The 23,842-nt window shown below is 42.0% G+C and overlaps 1 protein-coding gene across 1 annotated transcript in view; it reads left to right on the forward strand.

Moving 5' to 3' along the window:
* PPIL2 (peptidylprolyl isomerase like 2) overlaps positions 1-23,077 on the forward strand; it is a 66,202-nt gene extending 43,125 nt beyond the window's left edge. Inside the window, exons 14-20 of the mRNA XM_058851683.1 lie at positions 779-812; positions 8,823-8,940; positions 11,413-11,469; positions 19,204-19,276; positions 19,415-19,477; positions 19,958-20,097; positions 21,746-23,077. Of these exons, the coding sequence (XP_058707666.1) occupies positions 779-812; positions 8,823-8,940; positions 11,413-11,469; positions 19,204-19,276; positions 19,415-19,477; positions 19,958-20,097; positions 21,746-21,839 (579 nt within the window). The 3' untranslated portion in view covers positions 21,840-23,077. The remainder of the gene's footprint in view (positions 1-778; positions 813-8,822; positions 8,941-11,412; positions 11,470-19,203; positions 19,277-19,414; positions 19,478-19,957; positions 20,098-21,745) is intronic.
* The last annotated feature ends 765 nt before the right edge of the window (positions 23,078-23,842 follow it).

Below are 23,842 nucleotides of genomic sequence, written 5' to 3' on the forward strand. Positions count from 1 at the left end.
AATCCAGGCTTCGGATATTGTAGCTGCCCTGTAACTTCCTTTCAGAAGAATTAACAGCCTGATCCTGAAAGCAGAGCACAGCTCACAAGGAACACCACTGGATGTTACATTCTGTCCTGTCATCCTACAAAAAGCTTTTTTTCTTTTGACAGCACTGTGTATGTGCTCATAGTTAAACTCACAACTAAAATTGTGCTTGTGTGCTGTTGCTTTGAAACTGATTGTGTCATGTTCCCTCCACTGGCATTAAAACACTGAATATTATTTCTGTAGATCCTGCATGTACAGTGATTAATACATGTAATTAATTTTGTTACTGAAAGATTGGTTTCACATGAGGATTTTTCCTGCTGGACATAGAACAAAAATATTACATATTTCCTCTTTTCTTGCTTTCCCATCATGTTGGTAGCAAAATGTAAAGCCTTTTCAATTCCAAAAGCAGTGCATCATCAGTTAAAATGCAGGTTCTGATTCAGCACATAATAGAAAGGATGATCTGGTTAACCCATTTGAGATTGGTTATTTTCCCTATTTACTCATAAAAGACCTATTATTTTTATAAAACTGCCATTCTGCCTAGGGATGAGCAATGTTAGGGATGACAGCTAGCTGATAAACAAGCTCTGAATAAGTAGTAATGGTTTCCTTGATGCTGACTTCTCAACATGACACAACATAGAAGGCAGAAAATTGAGCAGAATTGGCTTTTATGGTTTGTATTTAATGTCTTTCACACAGATGCATATGTAACACTGATTTAATTTTACTTCTGCAGATCCAAGGAGGTGATCCAACTGGAACAGGAACAGGTAAGGTTGAGTTTGAATCAAGTAGGTTGTTCTCACTTTATGGGCTTTGTTGTTACATTTACTTCAAGACAATTTAAAATTAAAATTTTCTGAATGTTGAAATGTGGTACATTGTGTTTACTTTAAAACAGAGGTTTCATTGATATATTTTTATGACTATGTTGACTGTGTTCAAAATTTCATCTGACATATTCTCAGTCTAAAGGTTGGGCACCCTTCCATGCAGAATTCTTGTGGGTTTTGCTTCCTTCTTTCAGAAAATAAATAAATTAAAATTATTATGATTTTACAGCTGGTCTTCCAGGGCAAAGAACAAAGAAAGAAACACATTCATGAAAAGTTGCTTTCAAATTCAGTGTTAATTAAATATTTGAGACCTGCCTCGGAATTGATGATTGGTCAGACACCATTTGTTCTCCCAGCTAGTTGCCTTGTAATGCCCAAGCTGCTCTTTTTCTAACTTTTTGGGATCACTGCTACAAAATTCTTCTGCCTGTTCTTTCTCCCTTGATTGGAGATCTGGGATGAGTTGTAGCAGGAATGGTCAGGAGGCAGAGCAGCTGGAGGGTGTCAGAGCATTGCCCACCACAGGTCATGGAATACCTCTGGCCACTGCTGTAAATTTGCTCATTTTCCACTTGCACCTTCTATCTGCCCACTTGTGGCTGTCACCAGCATCCCCAGCTCCTCACCTGCTTAAATACTTCAGCTCTATTTACTTTGTAAATTATGTTAGTGAGTTGCCGAACAACTTTACTTGTAGTGTATGCAATAATCAAGAGTTGCAGGATTTGAGACTAGTTAAAGGTTCAGTGTTTTGATGGCAAAAACCCATTAACAAGAATTGTTACCATCTATGCTTGGACTGTCAAACGTGATTTGATTTTTTTATATGGAAGGTTTTGGTTCAAATCCCGAAAGACATAATTAGGAACATCTTTTGAAATGAGAAATTAAAGAGGTGTCAGGAGATGGGAGAGATTTAATAGGTTGACTCAGACACCTCTCACCCTTGCAGGGTGGAGTTCAGATCCTGCTGTGGAATGAAAATTAACTTGCTGGTGTCATTCCTGTTTCTATTTGTGCAAATGGCAGAAGTGCTGTAAGACAGCACAGTTAACAGAGGCAGAGAACTGGCATCACTGCTGCTCTGAAGGGCAGAGCTCAGCTCCACTGCTTTGCCAGTAGGAAGTGAAATGCTAATAAGCACATAGAATAAAAATCCTCCTACATATATTCTTTCACTTAAAAAAAGGAGTCTGATGACCTCTAGTATTTTCCATCTTGTTTTCCTCCTTGTCATTCTTAATTAAGTATGAGTATATCGCAGGTGAGATGTCTTGCAAACATCTGTCAGGACTATTAAAGTTCTAATGAAATGAACAATGTAAACACAAATAGACAAGAGTGTTGCAGATTTTTAGAGACTGGCTGCAATTGTGGTGGAGTCCAAACAGTACAAATGTCTTCTTTGCACCTGAATGGCTTTAATTTTTTGAAGACAGTTGAATTTTATGTCTTTACCTAATCGCTTGTTGAATATAATATCACAAGAAAATCGAAATGGAGAGAGCCTGGTGGGCTGTAGATTGCTCTTGAACTGTCATGCCTTTGTGTTTAATACTTCAGTGAAGCTGCTTAGACAGTTCACAGAGTGCAAGTAGTCTGTCAGGATTTGTTCCTGACTACTGGATAGATCCAGGGCACTTGACTGTGAGGCAGAAATTCCACTTGTGTGTCTCGATCTGTAAGAAGGTGGCCAGACCTGAGGCTTGATGTTCCCTTGGCAGCAGGGCAGCCAGAGGAGGGTTCAGCTCTGCGGAGCTGCTCGAGCAGGGCAGGTGGACTGATGCTCTCCTGGGCTCCCGTGCTGTAAAAATGTTGGTCCATTGGTTTGTGCATTATTAATGTGAATGCAGGCATTCACTTTGGGAAAGCTCTGGAGTAAAGCACTGGGATTCAGTACTTTGTACCTTTTTTTGCCTGGGGCCTGTTTGTTATTTGCAGGATAAATTCCCATTTTTTATTTCTTCTGCAGGAAGGGATTTCAGTATTTTTTTGACTCACTGCTTCTAAAAAGGAAAAAAAAGATGCACCTTTGAAAGCTAAAAAAAGTCTGTAAGATTAAATGGGCTTTAGAAGTAAATAACTTGACTTCTGTAATATCAGAGAAACATATGAGAACAGAACAGGGCTTTCATCCCAGATATTTCAATTGGCAATAGGGAGGACTATTTGTAGGTTACCCTTTAAATGTCAATATTATTAACTGTTTCTATTAGAACCTTTTGTAGGAAGACTTCAGAAAAAAAGAACATACTTTGTTTCCTCATCCACACAGAGCCTTCTGCTTTAACTGATGTTTTTTAGCTAAGAGATTTGGCCTTTTTGTTTGTTTTTTGAAAAAAATACAACCTTTTCTAAACTTGTACATGGAAGATATATTAAGCCTGTATATATTCTTCTTCTGTTTATTTCATTATTCCTGTTCATTAGTTCAGGAACTAGAACAGACTTGTTTGAATAGCTTCCCACCATTTCTGTCATCTGACATTCATCCCGTGTGTCAGGGTGTCAGGTTTATGGTTGCAGCCCTCAGATGCTGAGATGTTCACCCACTCCATTGCTAACTAAGCCCAGGACTGTTCATCTTCTGGCTGGATTTGGGCACAGTTAGTACACCACGACAGAAGGTCATATGTCACACATACACAGACTGTAACTGTGCTTTGGCTCACCTGGATTAAGAGTTGCTTGTGTTTTGGAAACATTCACTGGGGTGAATGCCAAGCTGGTTGTCACTGACCGTTCCCCTCCCATGGCTGCTCCAGGTGAACGGTTCTCTCTGTAAGCAGCCCTGAGCCTTGCTGTGTTGTTTGTTATTCAGCTCCCCAGTATGTCCTTTCTGAGTCTCTTTTGGACTGTTGTAAATGTGACCCAGCAGACACATGAAGGGCAACTAATTCCTGGTACTCAGCGGTTAACCTGGGAATGGAGAAGGGTGGATAATTTCCATTGTGGCATCTGGGAGTTGAGATACCACCCTGGGAAAAGAGTGGAGAATAGAATTTTACCCTAGCATAGCTGTCAAACCTGCACTGCCAGTGCAGTCAGTTACACAGTCCTGCAAGGCTGACACCAGTTTGGAGGACCAGACTCATTTTCCTACAGCCTTCACCTTAATGTTTCATAAGACTATTGGGAGAAATTTTATTGTGGTGCAGCAGCTTATTTCTTCTCTAGCAAAATAACCACCCATAGAGGCAGTACTCAGAGCAATAAGCTGAGTCATGGTCATTCTTTGTAATGATTAATTATTTGAAAATGAATTTTAGATTTGTGATGTATTTTTTTTCCTGCTGTTCATAACAAGTAAGTGGTTGAACATTGTGAGTAATTCTAACTCACGGTCGCGCAAGTGGAGCAGCTGCTGTGTATTTTCAGTGTTCCAAATAATAGAAGAAAATTTGCATGTAGAAAAAATAGGTTTAATATCCTAACCCTTTTGTATGAAAAAGGGAGAACTATATGCAAAGCCTCACATTTTCAAAGCAGCACAGGCTTTTCTCAGCTACTCTTCCTTGCAACCTGTTGGAAGGTATCATGAATCAGCCTGTGATTTATGAATCCAGGAGGGCACAAATGAGGCACATTATAGCTGTAGAAGTCCAGGATGAAATACTGCTGGTAGATGGGAATTGCCTTTTGTTTGGCAGCAAGAAGAGCTCCTCTGAAATGTCAATAGCAAAGGACTCTGGACAAACTTGATCAATGCAGTGTGATTTCCCAAGATGGCAAGTTCCTAAACTGTACCAGTTTTAGAGCCCCTTTTTCTTGCATGATTGAAGCTCAGCAAAAGGACAAGAGCAAGACCTTTTTATCTAGAATATATTCCTTTTAATCTGCAGCCCTCTGCAAATCCACTCTTGGGTTTGTGGGGTTGGGTACCATGTCTTCGTATCTGAGAGGAGAGAGGCACTTTCTGCCTGAGCTGAGGCTTTCATATTTGCAGAATGATTCCAGAATCTCACTTGGAAAGCTCTACAGAAGTGTCAGATGTTATTATGTACCTCGTTGTTCCAAATGACAAGAAGAAAATTACAGAAAGTAAGCCATCATTTTTTTGTGAATCAGAACCCTCCTACTTCCTTACCAGTGCTTAGCAGTTTTTAAGCCAGAAAAAGGAAGGATTTATTTAAAATCACAACTGTCATGAATGATGATTCCCAGCCCACACCTGGCTTTTGGAATGCTATATTTCTGAAGCTTTAGATGCATCTCTCAGCTCTTTGCAAGAAAGTTGTACAAATTCTGTGATTGTACCTCAAAAAAAAAAAAAAATTATATGCTTTTAGTAGGAACAAAGACTACCAAAGAGTAATCTGGTTTAGTTCAAAAGACAATCTGAAAATATGGCTTTTTTCTGTGTAGTTGCTAATGTGTGATTGCTTCGGATGTCAGTTTAGATCTGTTCACCTGTTTACTATCAGCACAGGATGCAGATACAAGACTGAATAACTAACCATGCTTCAGTACAAGCTAAATATATCTTGCCACTCTGGATAGCCACAGAAATTATTAATGTTCTTTTCTAAGAGCTGTGTGGTCTGTTTCATTTCATCTGTGTGAGAATCAGTTAAACACATCTTCAATTTAAGAGAATTTTTTTTAAATGGAGAATGTGTGGAATTGTCTCCCATCTTCCTGCAGCTTTGAATCATGTGTATCTGAGTAGGCACATGATTTTTATTTTACAGAATTGTACAAAAACTCTTTCTGACTGCTGAAGGCATTGACACTGTACAGGTTAAATGCTGTTGAATGGCAGTGTTTTTCTGTGGCTGATCCCAAGTGTACATCTCTCTTTGTGCAAGCAGGAGGTTCCCATGTGCAGGCTGTAATTATTCCCTACACCAATTCTGCCAGTGGCAGTACATGCTGGGGCCATAGCTGCTGCCATATGAACTGATATTTAGCACAGAACCCCACAGAATTCTTTTCCAGCACTTTTGTAATATGATCTGAGAAACATTTGCAAGTCCAGTAGGCACACAGCTCTACTTGGACAGAAGATAAGCTGAGAGGGAGGTGAAGTGACAGGCAGTGCTGCCAGCCATGAATCCTACACCCAGAGTCAGTTCTTGTTTTCCGTGGGCTTTGCTTGTAGGCTGGTTCATCAGCATTGGGGTGAGGGGTTTGCATCATCGTGACTCCAAATATAGCCAGCAGAGATCTGTGTGAACTCTGATGAAGATTTGGGGAGTGTCAGGAGGAGCCTCCTCTCTTTGTAGCACATACAGGGAGTGTAACATGAAAAGGCTGGAGCCAGACACTGCCGTGCTCCCACCTCCTCTGTCTGCATCCATTCTGCTTTCAGAAAACGTACAGCCACACCTCCCAACTGTGTTGAGAATAAGCACATTAAAATCTGGTAGATACTTACAGACACCTCATAATTATTAATAGTTTTGGAACCTGTGAGTGGTTTTCCCAAGTTTACATTGAGCTCTTATGTGGAGAGCAAAAGGTAAGAATGTAAAATCCCTGTTCCAGCTGAGCATTAGGCACTGTGCTGCCGTGGTCCTAGACTGATGAGGGATCTGTACTTAATCTTCACAGAGAAAGTCATGCTGGGCTTCAGTAATTAAAAAATTATATAGATGTAACTTGCCATCTTCTGACTTGTTCTGTCTAGTTCTGCTTCAAGCAGATACTTGAAGCCTGGAACAATTCCAGAGGTTAGCAGGAATTTGATGAAAAGCACATTCAGGCTATTTTTAATTTAAGGGGAATACTTTGGGGTCTTCCTTGAAAAAGAAAAAAAAGTATTCTTTTTAAATCATTAAAAAAAATCAAACCAAAACAACAACAAAACCCCCCAGGCCGTGCCTGCTCTGCTGAGTGCCTTTGCAGCGTCTCCAGCGCCCTTTGCCAGTCTGTGCTGCCAGGTCTCCACAGACACTTCAGTTATGTCCTTCACAGGATGTCTGGCCTTTTAGGCAAATGCTGCACAGGCCATTCCCTGCTCCTGCTGCAGCTCCTGGGCAGACAGAATTAGCCTGGAAACAGCGGTATGGCAGACAAAGGAGGGGCTGTAACTATCTGCTAAAATATTAGTGCTTATTTCCAGAGAACTGGAATGAACCAAACTTAGCTTTCATACATATGAGATTAATTCTGACCTGCAGTGCATGATCCGAAGTGAAATCATACAAAAATAAATATTCCAGAACCTAAAGATCATGGCTCATTGCTCCTGTCTGCAAGCTCTTGGGTCTGGTTGTTTGTTGTGCCAGAAAGAGAGAGTCTCTCTGTCATTCACAATTTTTCTCTTTCCTTTTGAATTATTTTTCTGACCAGTGAAGGCTTCAGGCTTGATTCTACTCTCTTTCAGCAGCTTGACTGTAATTCCAGCATCAGCTGGAAGCACATGAAGGGTGTAGCAGACTCACAGGTTTGGCCACTTGCTGCTGTGTCCCATCTCAACAGACTGTGCTCATGTTCTGTATCCTCTAAAAACTTCAGACAGCACAAACTCCTCTAGAGCTGCCTGCAACTGTACCATATCCCTGTCATCCACTACTGGAAAAGATTGGCGTATGGCATCAAGCTGATGTAATTTAGCTGATCTTAAAATATTCAGTAGCCAGAGATTGTTGAAGTAACCACTGCTGTACTCCTGATTACAGAAAATCCCTACAGGGTTTGTCTCCTTTTGCCACCTCTTGTCAAACTGCAGAGCAAGCAAGACTCAACACTATTAATAGGTCTTTTGAATATGATTAATTGGGTTTTTAAGTGGGTCAGCTTCTTCCAGAATTTCTCACTTAGTTCCACTTGCAGCTGTCCATATGTGATGTTTTGTTTTCACGGTATCATCTGAAACTCTTTCCTCATTTAATGCACTCTTGTGACTTTTTGGCTAAGGTTTTTAGTAGGAGACTGATTCATTCCTTGGTTTTATTTGCTGCTTCTGTTTGTAGCAATACCATCAAATTGCTTTCTGTTCTATGTGTGCACGTGGCTGTGGAGCACCACAGATCCCTCCCTGACCTGCTGCTTCTCCAGTGATACACTTGCTCTGGAGGGCTCTTGAGCCAGTTCTGCAGATGGACAAGTCTTGCTGCCTGTTTGGATAGTTTTGTTTGGTTTATTTTTAATACTGTCCTAAGGTGAAATATTTTTTCATGGTTTGTCAAACAAGATTATGGATTTGACTGTAAAACTATGACTCATCTCAGCCTTTGTTTTTCTTATTAAGGATGATCCTGGAGGAAAGTGCAAATGAAAATGTCAGATCTGTCATAAATAATGTAAAAATGACAGCCACGAGGAGGGTTCTCATGGACCCTTTCTCTGTCCGCAGTCACAGAAATCAGTTTTGGAGGGCTGGGATTTATGCAATTTTATCATTCTTTTACCTTCACTAAATTTAATTGTTCACATCATCCAGCTATCTAGTCCAAATATCTAATTTTTGTCTTTTAATTGGGAGCACCATATATCGTCATTCTTCATTGTTTAGTCTGGGATTAAGCATTTGAGTTTATAGCTCTATTCTGAGTTGTTTCTGTGCTTGTGTTTCATCTCCCTGATACTTCATTTCCGGAAGCAGTGCTGTATCCAGAGTGCAATTAAACTGGTAACTCTTTGCTCTGTGTTTTGTCATGAAGCCAGTTTTAAAGATTTAGTGTCTCAAAAGAGAAAAATCATGGTGGACCAGGAGTAAAAAAATTAAATCCTTGAGTGTTCTTCAGCCCAGGATACATAAAGCTGTTGATAAAGTGTGGTCTGTTGCAGCTGATAGTGTGAGGGCACAGAAATGTGTTGCCAGTTGCAAACACCAGATTTCAAGGTCCTGCTCAAATACTGGCCTAATGTTAGGGGTGAGGTAACAGTGTATTAACACATAGTGACTGCAAGTGCTGGAAACCTTGAATTTAATGTCAGTGCCCCTTGCAAAACACAGCCAGAAACTAATGAGAACAAACATTCTTTTTTTTTTTGAAGGAGGAGAATCTTACTGGGGAAAACCTTTCAAAGATGAGTTCAAGCCCAATTTGTCCCACACAGGACGTGGTGTCCTTAGTATGGCAAATTCGGGACCCAACACAAACAAGTCACAGTTGTAAGTAGTCATTTGTTTTTTTGTGCTTTATTTTTTCCTTCTGGACATTGTGTCTTACTCTGTTAAGAAGAAAAATGACATTTTATGAGCTATTCTTTAAAGTTCAGTCAAGGGAAATATTCTGTCGAATATATCAGCAATAATTTGTCTTTTTTGTTGTAATGATTTGAAGTTTTTGTTTGGTTTTGTCAGTGTCCCTCCCCTATAATTATCATCATTCATCACACCTCTTCATTCTAAATTTAACCTCTTCACTTTAAATTTAGCTCCATATTTAACTTTTTGAAGGAATTAGATGAAACATAAACTCTGTGGGAATATTCTTTTTAATCACCTGATTTTAAATAAATGAGAACAGTTCTGCTCTGCTGAAATGTGTAGACCCAGACATGGCAGAGTGTACAATCTGGGATTGAGAATAACTTTGTTTCCAATGTACAAAAGCAGAATGGGGACTAAAATGAGGGAAAACTTCAAGATACTAAAGTTGTAATGGCCATGTTCATGTGTGACATTAATATGGGTGTTTGCCTGCAGTCATTTAAGAATGTTCTGTGTCACTTTGAGCCAGCTATTTATTGGTTGGTCTGTAAGTACTGCAATATAAAAAATTGTTCTTTTATTGGGAGCCCCAGGAAAGAGTAAGGGAGTGTGTGTGTGTGTACAGTACTGTGTCTTGGCACCGAGGAGGGAGGGAGGGAGGGGGACTTCGTGTTCGTGATGCTGAGTGTTATAATGGCTTGTAAACTGTGCAGCAGTGTGGTTTGCTTTAATTAAACACCAGGGCTTGTCTCAGGGCCTCACATTCTTAGGCTTACTCACATTCTTAAGCCTAAGCACGTGTGGGGCAGTTTGCTGGATTGAGTTGCTGTACAACTTATTTTGGATTTGAATGTTACTGCCAGCTCTCACGTGCTAAATTAGGGGAGAGTAGAAGCTTCTTTCCTTTTTTTTCTTTTTTTTTCTTTAAAAAAAAAAAAAAAAAGAAAAGAGGGGGATTCTAATAACAGAATTACAGAGACCATAAGTGATGTACTATTTTGAGTCACATCATCTGCTGCTGTAAATGTGATTGTATGTTCTAAAATTTGCAAATGAAATTCAAAGTTCCTTTATATATAAAGTCCTTAAGAGAGTCCAGCTGCCCATATTTATAAAGGTTCCTAGGCAGCACTTAGACACATCTGGCTCTAGCCTTAGGAACTCTGTAAATAGGTCTCCCCATAGGTGGCAGGCACTAGAGAACAGAGGGAGCTGAGTCCCCACTGCAGGGTGATGCTTGAATAATGCTCAGGACTTCTTTGGGACCATCCTGAGTTATGTTAATTCTGTTGTCTTTAATTTTATTTTGAATGCAGTGACAGATGAGAAGCTTTCCCTGTACATTTGCTACTTCTCAGGGATTTTTTATTACAATGCTACATAACTGACCATGTGATGATTTTAAGTGTTCAATATCCAGGAATAAAGTGTATCCCATGTAGGAGTTTGCATTCTGCACAGTATCCCAAAGCTTTCCTAGGGCAAGCTACATCTTAATATGCTGTCTGGCACATTACAGCTGCTCCTATTTCCAATCATATAACTTCCTGAGGCAGTTGCTTATATGGAAAAGTGCTTTTGGAATGCTTATATATTTTTAGCTGTCTCCTATGTAGTGTAACAGATGGAGACAGGGAGGAGAGCCAGCACTGCATGTCCAGCCAAGACAGGCCATCGTGGTCTGCAGACCACAGTGTGGAAACCTTTGTCTCATACATTTGTAGTCCAAGACTTCCAAGGAAGCATCAAGCTTTAGAGAAAAGCTTTAGTAGTAAAGGTTGCTTTGGATTAGTGTTTTAGTTCCCATGTTTAAATTTAAAAGTACAACCCCCAAAATTAAAAGTCCAGTTAATTACTTTTGACACTTTAAAGTATTCTTCTGGGGTGTTTGTATCTGGAGCACGAGTGTGCTCTGTCCAAAGGAGAAATGGATCACTGACAGGCCAGTTTAAGGGAAGAGAAATGCAAAAAGTAAATATCCAGAGAACAGAAGTTTACACTGGCAGAGACTGTTGTCATGTAACTTTATTTGCTGGATACAAGCTGCCCATCATGCACAAGAAATGTTCTTCCCAAGCAGGGTGCACGTCTGCCTGCCCTGCATGAGCTTCCCAGCCTGCATGGCCAAGGAGGCAGATGTTCACATTAATTTTGGACATGCTGCAAGGCCCCAGTCTTGGAGTACTGTTAAAAAATGTTAGTGTGATGAAAAGTGAGAAGCCAAAACTCCAGAAATCCAGGTGAAACCCACAAAACTGAGGAGTTAAAGGATCTTTGGTCCGCAGGCCTTCCAGAGAGGAGCCAGAGAGGGAGAGGGGCTTGGCTTCTCTCCGAAAGTGTTTGCAGACGCTTTGTGTTTTTAAGCATTACTGGCTGTTGTTGAGGGTCAGTGGGACAATGTGGTAACTGTTATATCTTTATTCTTTCTAGCTTCATCACATTCCGCTCTTGTGCGTATCTGGACAAGAAGCACACAGTCTTTGGAAGGTAAGTGAAGGATATTTTGGGCAGAAGCATAGCAGACATTCTCCCTTGTGTGTCTGAAGCCTAAAGAGAAGAATCTAGTGACTTGTAACTGAACTGGAGCAAGATCCCAGCTCACAATCCAGTTCTTCTGCTCATGAGTAGGTGGGCAACACTGCACCAATACCAGTCAGCAGACCCTGCCTTTTTTTCTTCCTTCCATCACTGTAAGTTGCCTCACTTCCCTTCTGTGGGAGGCCCTCCAGGAGTCATGAGCAAAGTAATCATCCTCATGTAATGAACCATGTTAATATTTGTGCATGTTAATTGCTGGGACACAGGAGATTAGCTCTTCAATACTGCTTTCATCCTCTTATGAGCCATCAGCTGAAAAATTAGTCATGACAAGACTGCTCTTCATCATGGCATAGAGCTTCTGCATAGACAAGGTCTTTTGGCCCTTCTTATTATTTTTTATTTTATTTTCCTTTTATTCCTGACAATTATCACTGATATAAAATCTGTATATTTATGCACACACATATAAAGATACTACCAATGCCCAGACAGTGAGAAAACTTCATTCCTTATGAAGAAGTCTCTTCTGAAAGTCTTTTCCAGTGAAGTCTTCACATGATAAAGATTAAGGTATTTATTAAAGAAAAAGATACAAAATCTTTGTTATGGTTTGCTCTTTGCTCTCTGCTGCAGGTACTTGGTATTTACCAAGTCAAGCGGAGCTGTACTCAGACATCCCTCATGAAAGAGTGAAAGGGCAACCATTCCCTACTCCTTTTTTTGTTTCTTTGGTCCTGTGTGGGATGCAACATTAAAAGTTCCTTCTCTGGAAATGCATCTTATTCATGCCTCCATTGGTTTGAAACACAATTTTTTTACATAGGAGAATCTATTAATGCCCACACCTGGGCAGTGGGACAGTGAAGAGGGGACCTCTGTCTGCCTTGGTGCACTGCAACTTTCACACCTCAGGAGAAAGCTGTGGCTGGAGGACGGGGAAGGGCTCATCATGATTGTGCTGCCCACCATGGCAGTGATGAGGATACCAGTACTGAAAAGAAAGGAGATAATCTGGAATAGCTGGGGAGCAAAAACAGAGAGTGAGAGAAGAATGCCTTCCCTTGGAGGTGTGTTCAGGCTGCATGTATTTCCTGCTCCAACAGAGCTGCCTAGACTAAATTAGTAATTACCATTTCTAGTAATTACTATTTCTTCTGACTTAGAGAATGATGTAATTAACATGAAAACCAACTGGTGGCTTTTGTGGGCTTTGAGCTTGCTGGTAAGAGGTTTAATTTAGAAACTGAGATAATGTAAACCAACTGACATGCCTTTGCTCTGCACAGAGGCGATGAGAAGTATTTGCAGGGGGCTGCTGCCTGCAGAGGGTCCTGCCTGCTGCTGCCCTGGGCTCTGTGCCTGAGCTTTCCCTCCTACCCATGCTCCAAGCAAGGCCTTGGCTGTGCTGTGACCTGCAGGAGCTAGAGGAACACTGCAGCCAAAGCAGCAGATAGCAGGTTCCTGTTTGGTGTGCTTTATGAAATTTAGGTGCAAGCATACCCCATCCATGTTATTATGTTTTCTGTTGCAATGGTTCACAGCTCCTGTGGATCAGAGACTTGGTACATTTTATATGCAGAAATAGAAACATAATCTCTGTCCCTGAGAGCTGCGTAAGTAAAAAAGAGATTGCATATAGATACAGGGAATTTGTGACATTTCAACCTACATTCTACCACCTTTGGAAAAAGGAAGCATCAGGAAAAAAACAAAATTGCTTCATTAATGTTTTTTGGGAGCCTGTTCCAAAGCTAATGGCGCACATTAAAAAGTGCATGTTTAAAATAGTAGTGGAAAGTGATCAGTAGAAGGAGAAAAATGCTTTCAAAATTTTGTGTGAGATTTAGGACAAGCAGAGCATGATGGGCTTGAAAATTAGGGCCTGTTGCAGATATGTGATGTGATAAAATGAAGGGCAATAAAGGGAGCAAAGTGTTGTGGTCAGAGTGGCAAAGCTGGGAATTATCTGTGCAGCAGTTCTGTGTGTTTATTAGAGCATCACTTGTGTTAAGAGCTGAGAAAAGAAAACAGCAACTGAGACAGGAGATGAGTATGTCAAGGACAGTTTTCTCTTTTGTATGAGACTGTACATATCTGCTTACGTGCATCACCTTTACTGTCTCTTGAGGTTTCTGCTGTTCATTCTTCAATTCTCTTGTTCCCAGAAATAATGAACAAGGTGGTTTGGGAAACCTCAGGCTTGGTCAGACTGGAGGCATTAGTCAATAGCTGTTAATAGCAATAGCACTCAGCTTATTCTTCTCTTTTCTTCCCTTCTCCCCTTGCCAGATGCTTTTGTGGAAGAGAGTTCTTCCTTTGGATCAGTATCACTCTGTATTAAGTATTCCTTAAGCTGTTTAATGCTTTCTGCTACAATTCTGTAGACTGGGGCAATGAAAGTAACTTGTGTTCTAAAGTAATTAGCTACATAAAGCAACTACCAGGCATTATTCAGTTACTCAGGTATTGTTATATAATGCAGTGTCTGTTTCCACTTGCAACATTCCCTGTGTGATTTGAATCAGTGAATCCCAATTGCTCCTAAGCTGGAAAACTCATGTTCTTGTGGCCCTTCTGCTTTAGTACATCTGAAGATTGCAGAAACTGTGACAGCAGAAGAGCTGATTCTGGGTAGGGAGGCTGACCTAATTTTGCACTGCAGAGTCTGCTCCCCAGACACTGGGATAGGAGCAAAGAGCAAGGTGGGGAAACGAGCCAGGCCTCCCGGTGGAAGCCATGGCTGTGGAGTCCTGCAGCACATGAGCACTGGGCTGTTGGAGCTGCCTGAGGGCTGCTGTCATTTCCAAAACAGTTGTATGATCTCTGAAGAGGGACCTGTGCCAAGGCAGGGAAGTCCTTTTGTGCCAGGTTCATCTGTTGAGTCTAGTTCCAATAAGCTTTTTTCCAAGTTGTTTTACTTTTTCATCACCCTTTATTACCGTGTCTCGCCTGCTAGATGAAGCCCTTATCTAGCAGAGAGCTGGAGATGTTTTGGCTGTGTCCTTGTTGCACATTTGAATTGCTCACTCCATTGCAGATTGGGTGTACGCATAGAAACATTTTGTCCTGAGTGTACGTGTTCGTGCACATATGTGTTGTTCTCTGTGAACATAAATGTATGTTCTCCTTTTTATAAAAATAACCTTCAGGGCAGAATGTGTTTACAAAAGAGCAATTTTTCTTTCTCGTTTCTGTTTGTAGTTTAAAGCTTTTTTTAAAAAAAAATCCAGGCATTATTCTTGTATCATCTTCTGACCAGAAAACTCTATCATGTTGGCCCACTGCCATCCCCAAGCATTGCAGAAAGCTTAATTCCTATAATTCTTCCAAACAAAAGTATGAGAAAAATAGGTTAATGTGTGAATGTCTCTGGGCCTGCAGGGGAGATGCAGTTTTCTTTGGGGCAGTTCTAACTAATGTACAGTGAGACCTTCACTGGCATATTGCAGATGGATAGAGCCTGCTCCAGATATTTCAATTCTGCATCATGCTAAGGCATTGGCAGTGGTTATGAAGTAAGGTTACTAGTTTACATAAAGGAGCCTTAACAGGAAGTAGGATTTTAATAACATGTCTAAATATGAAATGCAAAGATTTCCAGTGCTAACTTAGCCAGCTTTCAAGAAAACAAAATTGCACAAGTAAGGGCACATTTTTGTTTCCATTCCTATGCTAACAGAAAAAAATACCCTAAATGTACCTGCCTTGTCGTTCATGCTTAAATGTAATGCAACATTTATCAAGCTCCTCTAAAAATACAAGCTGTCTCAGGGTTGCTGAGCTAAATATATAGTTGAGATCATCATTTCTCTGTTCAACATCTACTGGAAGCACACAGCAAACTCTAGGTTTCACTGGTTGTTCTGATGTGAATGGTGTCTTGAAAGTGTCACCCTTTTCACTGTAGGGTGTCATCTGAACACCTTTTTAAACCTCAGTCAGTTTAGGACAAAGCATGTATGACACCTTATAAAAGGAATAGATCCAGAAGCAGTGGAAAAGGTTAAACTTGTTTATGCCCTTCTCCCTTTCCTTCCATGCTCCAGCTTGGCAGAAGTGACACTGCATGAGACCAGACAACCCAGTGTAAAGGGTCACTGTCTGTGTCTCACGTTTAGCACATGTGGAGGGATGTGAGTCTGCATTTCTGGAATCTGCATTTTCTTTTACTGAAAATTATGTACAGATTTCCTTGAATATTAGAATAATATTAAGTAGTGGTTCACTCTTTAGAGGATTTTTTTTTAATGTTTTTATGTACTGATCTGATGGTCTTTTCTACATATAGTTTGTATGGGCTTTTTTCTTGGCCCAAAATATGTGTTGTTGGGCAGGCAGAGAATCCCAGAAACTTCTCTGGTGTGTTGATTTCGTCATTCTCTGAGGAGCAGTTGCTGTGAGGCATGTCAGTGCATGGGCTTTGACACATTATATCCCATCAAACTGTTTTTAGTGCTGCAATGTAACATCATGATATTTGACAATAACAACATGTAATGTTTCAAGGGCCTGTGTGTACCTTGTCTCACTTAGATCAGAGGAAAGCTTGCAAAAGCCTTTTACAGTTTGGAATATTCAATATCTTTTGTATCCAGCTCTGTCTGCCAGGTGAATGCGTAGTTCAGTTTTTACTGGATGGGTGATGTTTGCAATCAGATCTTGTCCTTTTTGGACATTAAGTTTTAGTGGTGAGGTAGCAGCCTCAGCCAGGCCTGACCCTGACAAAGCTCCCGAGTGCTCCCTGAACAAAAATGACTCATAGATTATTTCCTGTCTCTCTGGTCAGAGCTCTCTCCTCTGAGCTGGTGGGTTTGTATTCAAATTCGTTTTTATTTTTTGTCAGTATTGCAGCAGTGTCTTTATAAAAACAAAAACTACATGCATTGAGAGCTGACTGTGCTGAGAGTGTAATACACAGAGATACTCTGTGCAAAATTGGAGAATGCAAGGGAGAGAAATGGAAGCAATTTTCCATTTGAGAGACAAGAAGTGAAGAAAAGAGAATGACATGCTCTACAGGCATAACAACTTTGTCTTCTTCCCCCTTAGCCCTTTACAATCACGTCAAAAAAGACTATTTAGGTCATTTACTGATGACCTGTGAATGCCATGTCTATCACAGCCTTTCAAAATGTACAAGTGACAAAATATTACCAATAAAGTTTAATTAGCAGAGCAACTGAAGATCTGGTAGCATCAGTAAAATGCATTAGGGCTAATATTGTGGGAGGTCTAGCTATGGGCTAAGGGATTACTCAGCTGAGATTCCCAGTGCACAGCTGATCTGGCCATTTCAAATTATCAGAAACCTAATTAAATGAAAACATACAAGCAGATAATGAGTGAGCTGTTGGCTAGAAAATCCTCCGATATTAAATCAGAAGTTTCCTTTGGGGCATTTAAAATACAGTGAATGTATCTTGGGCTGGGTGTTAATCACCAGTATTATAAGTGAATCTGATATTGGCCTAGAGAGAGATTTTAAAATTGAGTTTTTGTTATGAACTTTCCAAAGTTCATACAGGGTCCTCAAGCCCTGTGCAGCCTCCCCCAGTCTGCTCCCTCCAGTCACAAATGGCTGAGGCTGTTCTAGCCTGCATGCATGGGTTTTAATTGCACATAGAAGTCACAGCCTAATTACAGAATATCAGCAGGCCCTTGGGGAATAAAGTTTGGAGCAGCACTGGAACATGAGCAAGCACAGCTGTGCTGGGGCAGGTGTGAGGACACCCTCTCTTTATCTCAGTTCATTCTCTGTGGTCTGGGGTCTGTTCTTTTGCTGTGGTTACAGCCTGTCCCAGCCCACGGGGTGGCACTGAGGGCACTGGGGAGTGCTGTAGAAAGTGTATTTCTCTTTTGGATCAGCTGAGACTGTGACAGGTGAGAGTCAGAGGCCTCTCCTGGTGCTGGCTGGGCAGACTCTGCCATGCTGGGGCTGGACAGATGCCTTTGAGAGGGAAATGAGTGTATAAAGGTAACTGTGAATATCATGTGTTTTGGTAAAAGCATTGCTTATTTCTTTGATATGAAAGCCAAGTTAAATGATAAAATGCTCCACATATTCCACAGTTTGGTATCCTTTCTCCCCACCAGCTTAATTTAATTTGATTTTCCCCCATTTCATCTGCCCATCCCTGGCCAGCCTACCCATGCTGTAGTCCCGGTAACAATCAGGCTTCAAAACAGTTGCCCCCTATGGAAGCTCGGGGATTGCTGGCTCTTGGCTTGCCCTGTCCCATGGACAGCCCTGGACTCCTCAGTGGCCAGTTGGTTCCCCTGCTTCTCATCTCCTGGCCCCAAACTCCCCTGGTTCCTGGAGCAGTGTTTTTGAAAATTACAGCTGCTTCTCATTGTCCCACAGCTGTTAATATGGGCTGTGTTTTTGGTTCCTAGCCATGTGGCTTGGCTCTGTTAAAACAGATGTTGTCCAGCTACAGCCTCCTTTGCTAATGGATCTGGATCACTTGGCATCAACAGCCTGTCTTCCTCTTTATTTACTGCTTTTCTAAGAATAGCTGTTTTCAAATTTAATTGTGGATGATGAGGTGGATACAATTGCTAAATACCCTGGGACCAAGAGCTGATCCCAGCAGGACCCCTCTGAAAACATACTGACTCAGTGGTTCCTGTTTTAAATTAGATTTTGACACCTGTCAGCCAGTTTTTTATTTAATGTGTACTGTATTCACTTTAGAGCATTCTGGTTCCTCAATCAAAATATCAGCCGCCTTCCAGAAGTCTGTTCCATGGACACTGTTATCCCTGTTAACCACATCTGTTGTCTCAAAGATAGAAGGTTGTTTGACAGACACTGTTTTCCACAAAACCTTGTTGATTGTTGTTACTTACTTCCTTTCTTTCTTAATCATGTCCTGTCTCTGCTATGCCATTATTTTGCTGGAATAAATGACAGGATGACAGGATTATAATTATCTGGGTTTCCCCATTTATCCTTTCTAAATACGCTTTTCTAGAATGTTCCCATTGTTCCACACTTTCTTTGAAAATAAACATGCAACAGTCCAGAAAGCCTTCAGCCTTAAACATTTTCAAGCAAGTTTGGATATGTTGACTTGAAGAGTGAGAAGCCAGGGGTCTAAGGCTCTCCTAGGTGAAAACTGCTTTGAGAAGTGTCCTGGTCTTTCCCTGTGGCTGTGATTTGATGCTCTGCTGCCTTCCCAGAGCCCTCATGAGCTCACAGTCATGATGTTCTTCTGGAGGAGTCCTGTGCTGTCAGTGTTAGTGGTGTTAGTGCAGACAGCTCTGCCACTGCTCTCCTGTGCTGCTGTAGCTACCATTCTCTTCCCAATAACACTCCTAGGTCTCATATACAATTTAAAAACAAGGAAGAAGAAAAGGAATCTGGCTTCTTCCTTCATCTGGCTGGTTTGTGTGGCTTCCAGGTTTTGGGTTTTGCTTTGCCTCTGAGTGTTGGACTTTTCCATGTTCTGTTTAATTTTAAATTCTAATTCCATATTTGAGGAAAAAATTCTTATCTTCCACACTGAATGACATTATCTTAGGTCTTCCAAACACAGTTGCTGATTCCTCTCTCCCCAAACATGATGATTTAAAAAATCTGCTAGAGTAATGGGCATAAATGAGATACATTAAAGGTAAGGGTGTAAGAATATTTTGAGTATGTTGTGACAACTGGGTAACACATCCTTCCTCTTTTAGGGTGGTTGGTGGCTTTGAAACTCTGACTGCTATGGAGAATGTGGAAAGTGACCCAAAAACAGACCGTCCCAAGGTATGTGTGAAGCACTGGGGACAGTGGCTTCACATGGCAGTGCTGGTCACTCTGCTGACACTTCTTGAAACCAAAATAGGGGGAGATGGCACAGCTTAATCAGCAGATGGAATTACTGTTCTTCTCTTCTGCTTCCAGGAGGAAATAAGAATTGAGACAACAACCGTTTTTGTTGATCCCTATGAAGAGGCAGATGCACAGGTGAGGTTGCTTGATTGGTTGAGGGTTTTTTTGAAAGGCCAAAGCTTTTGGGGAGCTTTGCAACTTAATGCCTTTTCTTTGCACATGGGTACCCCCTGGCCCATCTGTTTGCCAGCTAAGATTAAGCAGCTGCCATTCAACATTGCCTTTCTGCCAGGATCCTGGCTGCTCTTTCAATGGAGAGTTACTCTTGTAACTGAGTCTGGCACAGCTCCCAGTCCATCAGGCTTCTGATGGTTTCCTTTCAAATGCCTCCAGTAGCTATGGGTAGGTAGGTGCAGGTGAGAAGGAGTCGTGCTATAATGGCTGCAGAGAGCCTGTTTGTACTGGCCCTTGAGGACTGTCTCCTAAAGCCTGCCCTGTAATCTCTGTGGTGCTGATTGCTGGTTTATAGTGCTTAAAAGCTTCAAAGAATTGCAGACATTTTCTCCTTATTCTGCACTATCTCTTGCAACAGATTGCACCCTTTGCTTCCCACAGGTTGCTGCTGAAAGAGAGAAGTTCCAGCAGGAAGAAGAAGCAGCCAAAATAAAGGCTGAAGTGGTCCCACCAAAAAAAGAGGTTCAGATTCCTAAAACTTACCGGCAGGGGATTGGAAAATATATCAACATGGCTGCAGCGTGAGTTCCCTGTCCTTCTGATTTTTGCTGAATATTTAGGTGCCTTTCCTGCTGGGTGCTGGCCCTGTACAGTGCCGTTGCTCAGATGTTTGGTTTGGGCCAGCAAAGACACTCTCATGTAGTCCTAACAGTCAAGAATTTACTTCACTTCTGTTGTTTCTCAAGGTCACACATTAACTGAGCTTCTCTTTTAGCCCTTGAACGTGACCAAGTTGGTCTTTAAAAGCATTTTCTGACTTCAGAACTGTAGATACATTTCCAGAACTCAGAAGTCTTTGAGGAACTGTACTGTGTCACTTCCTACACCATCTTTTTATCCTCTTCCTTTTCTGCAGCTATTTCTGAAGGCCATAGTCCCACAGATATTTCTCTTTTAGCAACTTCTGCCCTGCACAAAGTAGCTGCCCCAGGCCCCTGTCAGTTTGCTGCTCTGGTTCCCTGTTCAGCCACACAAACAGCTGTACCAGCACAGCTGAAATGGCTAGAAAGGGGAGCAGGTTCCCAGGCTTGCTGTGGGAGCACAGGGCAGCTGGGTAGCTCCAGGGTACCTGGCTGGTTGGACAGGCTTATCCCAAAGAACCCTCTCCCAGACACCCTTTGTACCCCTGTCAGAGTGCTTTGCTAAAGACAGCACAGAATCCTGGCTGAGCAGCAGCTTAGCATGTGTTTTGGAAAAATTAAAATAAATGCCTTCCACTTGATTTTTAGCAGACTTCTCTAAAAGCATTTGCAAAAATGCTGTTGTCTGTCTGCTGCATAAAGGCCTGTATTTATGCATACACAGATCTGGGCAGCCATTTAATCAGCTTGTGTGTGCCTCTGTGACTTACAGGCATTTGCATAACTGTGAGAACAGAAATATGTTAGCTCAGGTAGGTCAGTTTAGTGTGTCTAAAATTTTTCAGTTGCAGATTATTGTGTGTCCAGCTTAAAAATACTGTGTCCAGCTTAAAACTGCTGACACGCTGCACTCTTACTTACAGAGGAAATCCAGCAATTGTGACTCTGTGGAAAAGAGCAGGTAGTATAGAAAGGACCTTCAGTCATTGTAGTCTGCTCTGGCAGATTTAGGGTTCTGCGTTCTCCCTATCAGCTACTGATATCTGACTAAAAACCACAGCATGTGAGCTGGCTGCACAGCATTCCCTGGGATTGCAAGCTCTGGTCAAGAGAGGCTGATAATAGCAGCAGCAACTGCAACAGGCTGGGCTCAAGAAACAGGAAGGATCAGATGAGCTCTCCCAGCTGCTTTATACTTAATTCCCCATAAATCCTTTTGCTGCCACAAGTGCAGGTGAGAAGGTGTGGGGAGAACTCATGGCTCATGTTTTCCTCACCATGCTAAAAAGGTACAGCTGTTAAATCTTCAGCTCTGGCCTGGAGAACTTTCTGTGCTTTGAACACATACCTGGGAGTGTTCAAAGCCTGATCCAAATCATCCCCATGGATTCACTCGCCCTCTTTTTGGGCATGCCTAAGACCCCTAACCTCTGCAGTGCCCATGCTGGCATGGAGCTTGCACTCCTGTCCAGTTGGCTGGCTCCAGTATAGCTGGTGCTGGGAGAAGGCAGGCAGAACAGGCATCCAAGATGCCCTGGTCTCATGGGCAGTAAAGACTCCCTGAGAGTTGTTTTCATTCTGGCTGCAGGAAGCGCAGCGTGGAGGATGATGGGCCCTCAACCAGCACAGCTGTGAAGAAAGAGAAGAAGAGCACAGGCTTTGGGGACTTCAGCTCCTGGTAGCAGCGTGGGGAGCCCAGCACTGGGGCAGCACAGCGCAAACAGGAGCCTCCCACGTGGCCCCAGAGAGCCCAGAAGACAGTCTGTCCTCGGGAGGGAAGGCACCAGCCTGCCCTTCCACTGGCAGAGAAAACTGCTGCTTTGTTGAGGCTGGTTAATGTGGCTTTGTTTTCTAGAGAGCACATTCCCCCTCTGCATCTTCCTCGAAGGCCGTTTTGTTGTTGTTTTGCAAAGCAGGGAGCAGGCAGCCCAGCTCCCTGGGGATCAGCTGGAGCCTTTCTCTGTGTGGCTGGCAGCAGACCAGGCAGAGCCCAGCCTTGCAGGGCACTACTGCAGCAAACAGCTACGGTGGTGAAAGAGCTCCTTTTACAGGTAATCGTTCCCAGACCAGCCCAGTGTGCCAAGCGAGGGAATGAATTAATGTGCTGGGAAACTCTTGTGCTGCTGGAGAGCTGTGTGGAGGGGTTCCAGCTTGTCCTGCCCTTACCTTCCAGCTGCCTCTTCCTGGTTTTCAACAAGGACCAATTTTGTCTGGAGTGACTGCTGTCATCTGAAGGGCTTCTCTGTACCTGTTAAAGCCTCCAACGGCCTGGGAAGCTGCAAATCTACATGGGGAGCCTGGGCAGCTGCACCACTTAATCCTCCCAGTGGCTGCCCTTCCCTGAGCCACTGGACAGCCAGAGGTGCCAGGGTGCACCAGTTCACACCTGCCCTCAGGTGCCAGAAACTACAGCCTTGAGCAACTGAACAGGAACAGAAACAACTATTTTGTTTAACATCCATCCTTAAAGCCTGGTCCTTGCAGGGTAACACACCCCATAGTCTGCTCTCATCTCAGGCTTCCCATCATTAGGAAAAACCACAATGTAGCTGACAGGCATCTCAGATATTTCCATTGCCTACCCACAAATTATTAGGAATCTTAATAAAAGCCTTAAGGGGTAAAGATACATCAGCCTGATACATCAGTGAAGTTGAAATCCCAAAGAATCTGTGTTACCATCACTTAGATGTAGCAGGCTAGATCCTGAATATCACTTTTCAGTTCATCTTAGGTGTTTTCAAATAAGAGAAATGCCCTCCCTACCTCCTGTGTGGCTGAGGAGAAAGTTTTGTAATCCCCTTTGGAACAACACATTTGTATTGGTGGTTTCATTCTTTAAGACTCCATTTATAGGAAATTGCTGTAAAAACTTTTTGAAATATTTTGCATTAAATGCTTTTATTTTCTTTTGAGTGCTTGACTTTGACTGTTCAACTGTTATTTCCAAGATCACAGCATTGCAAAGTTGATTGTTGTACAAGGAAATGATTCATTTCTGCTTTTTAAGATGCTCATAAGGAATTCTGGGATCTCTGAGGATATGATTACATCTTTGTTAAATTATAGGAAGTTCAAACTAATTTGAAAGAATAATAGGGGGAGTTTGTTTTGCAAATGCCTAAGTTTAAAATAGCAGGTTTGATTACTGGAACAGGGAATTTGATGGTACTTTCCTAAAGCTGAGTTTCTTCTGTCTTATTGGAACATCTTGTTTCTCCTACACTGCTCCTTTCATGATAAATTATTATTGATCTCCTTTACCCAACTCATACTTCAGCACGCTTTTGAGTAGTCAAGTTCACAGCATTGCTAGAGCTGGGATAGGCAGTTTTAGGAATCCATAAGGATAAAATGCTAGTTTTGTACTAGATTAAAATGGAGATTATTATAAAAGAAAGGAGCTTTTGATTACAAGGAAGGCAGCAGAGGTGTGACAAGGGCTCCCATTTCAGCAAGTCCTTGCTGCAGATTGGTCCAAGGGGCAAAATGCTGTAGAGATAACTGCCCACTTTCCTATTCTGTTCCAGCTTTTTGGCAGAGCCCACTTCAGTCCCTGTAGAGCCACTGCTGTGCACAATGCAGAGGGGCTGCTGCCCTTCCAAACACTGCCTTTGCAGTGCCCCTTTGCTCACCATTTCCCACCATAGCATCGGACACAAAAGAACAATTTCCTGGCTTCTAG

Source organism: Poecile atricapillus, chromosome 16 (assembly GCF_030490865.1).
Source record: "Poecile atricapillus isolate bPoeAtr1 chromosome 16, bPoeAtr1.hap1, whole genome shotgun sequence".
Lineage (NCBI taxonomy): Eukaryota > Metazoa > Chordata > Aves > Passeriformes > Paridae > Poecile > Poecile atricapillus.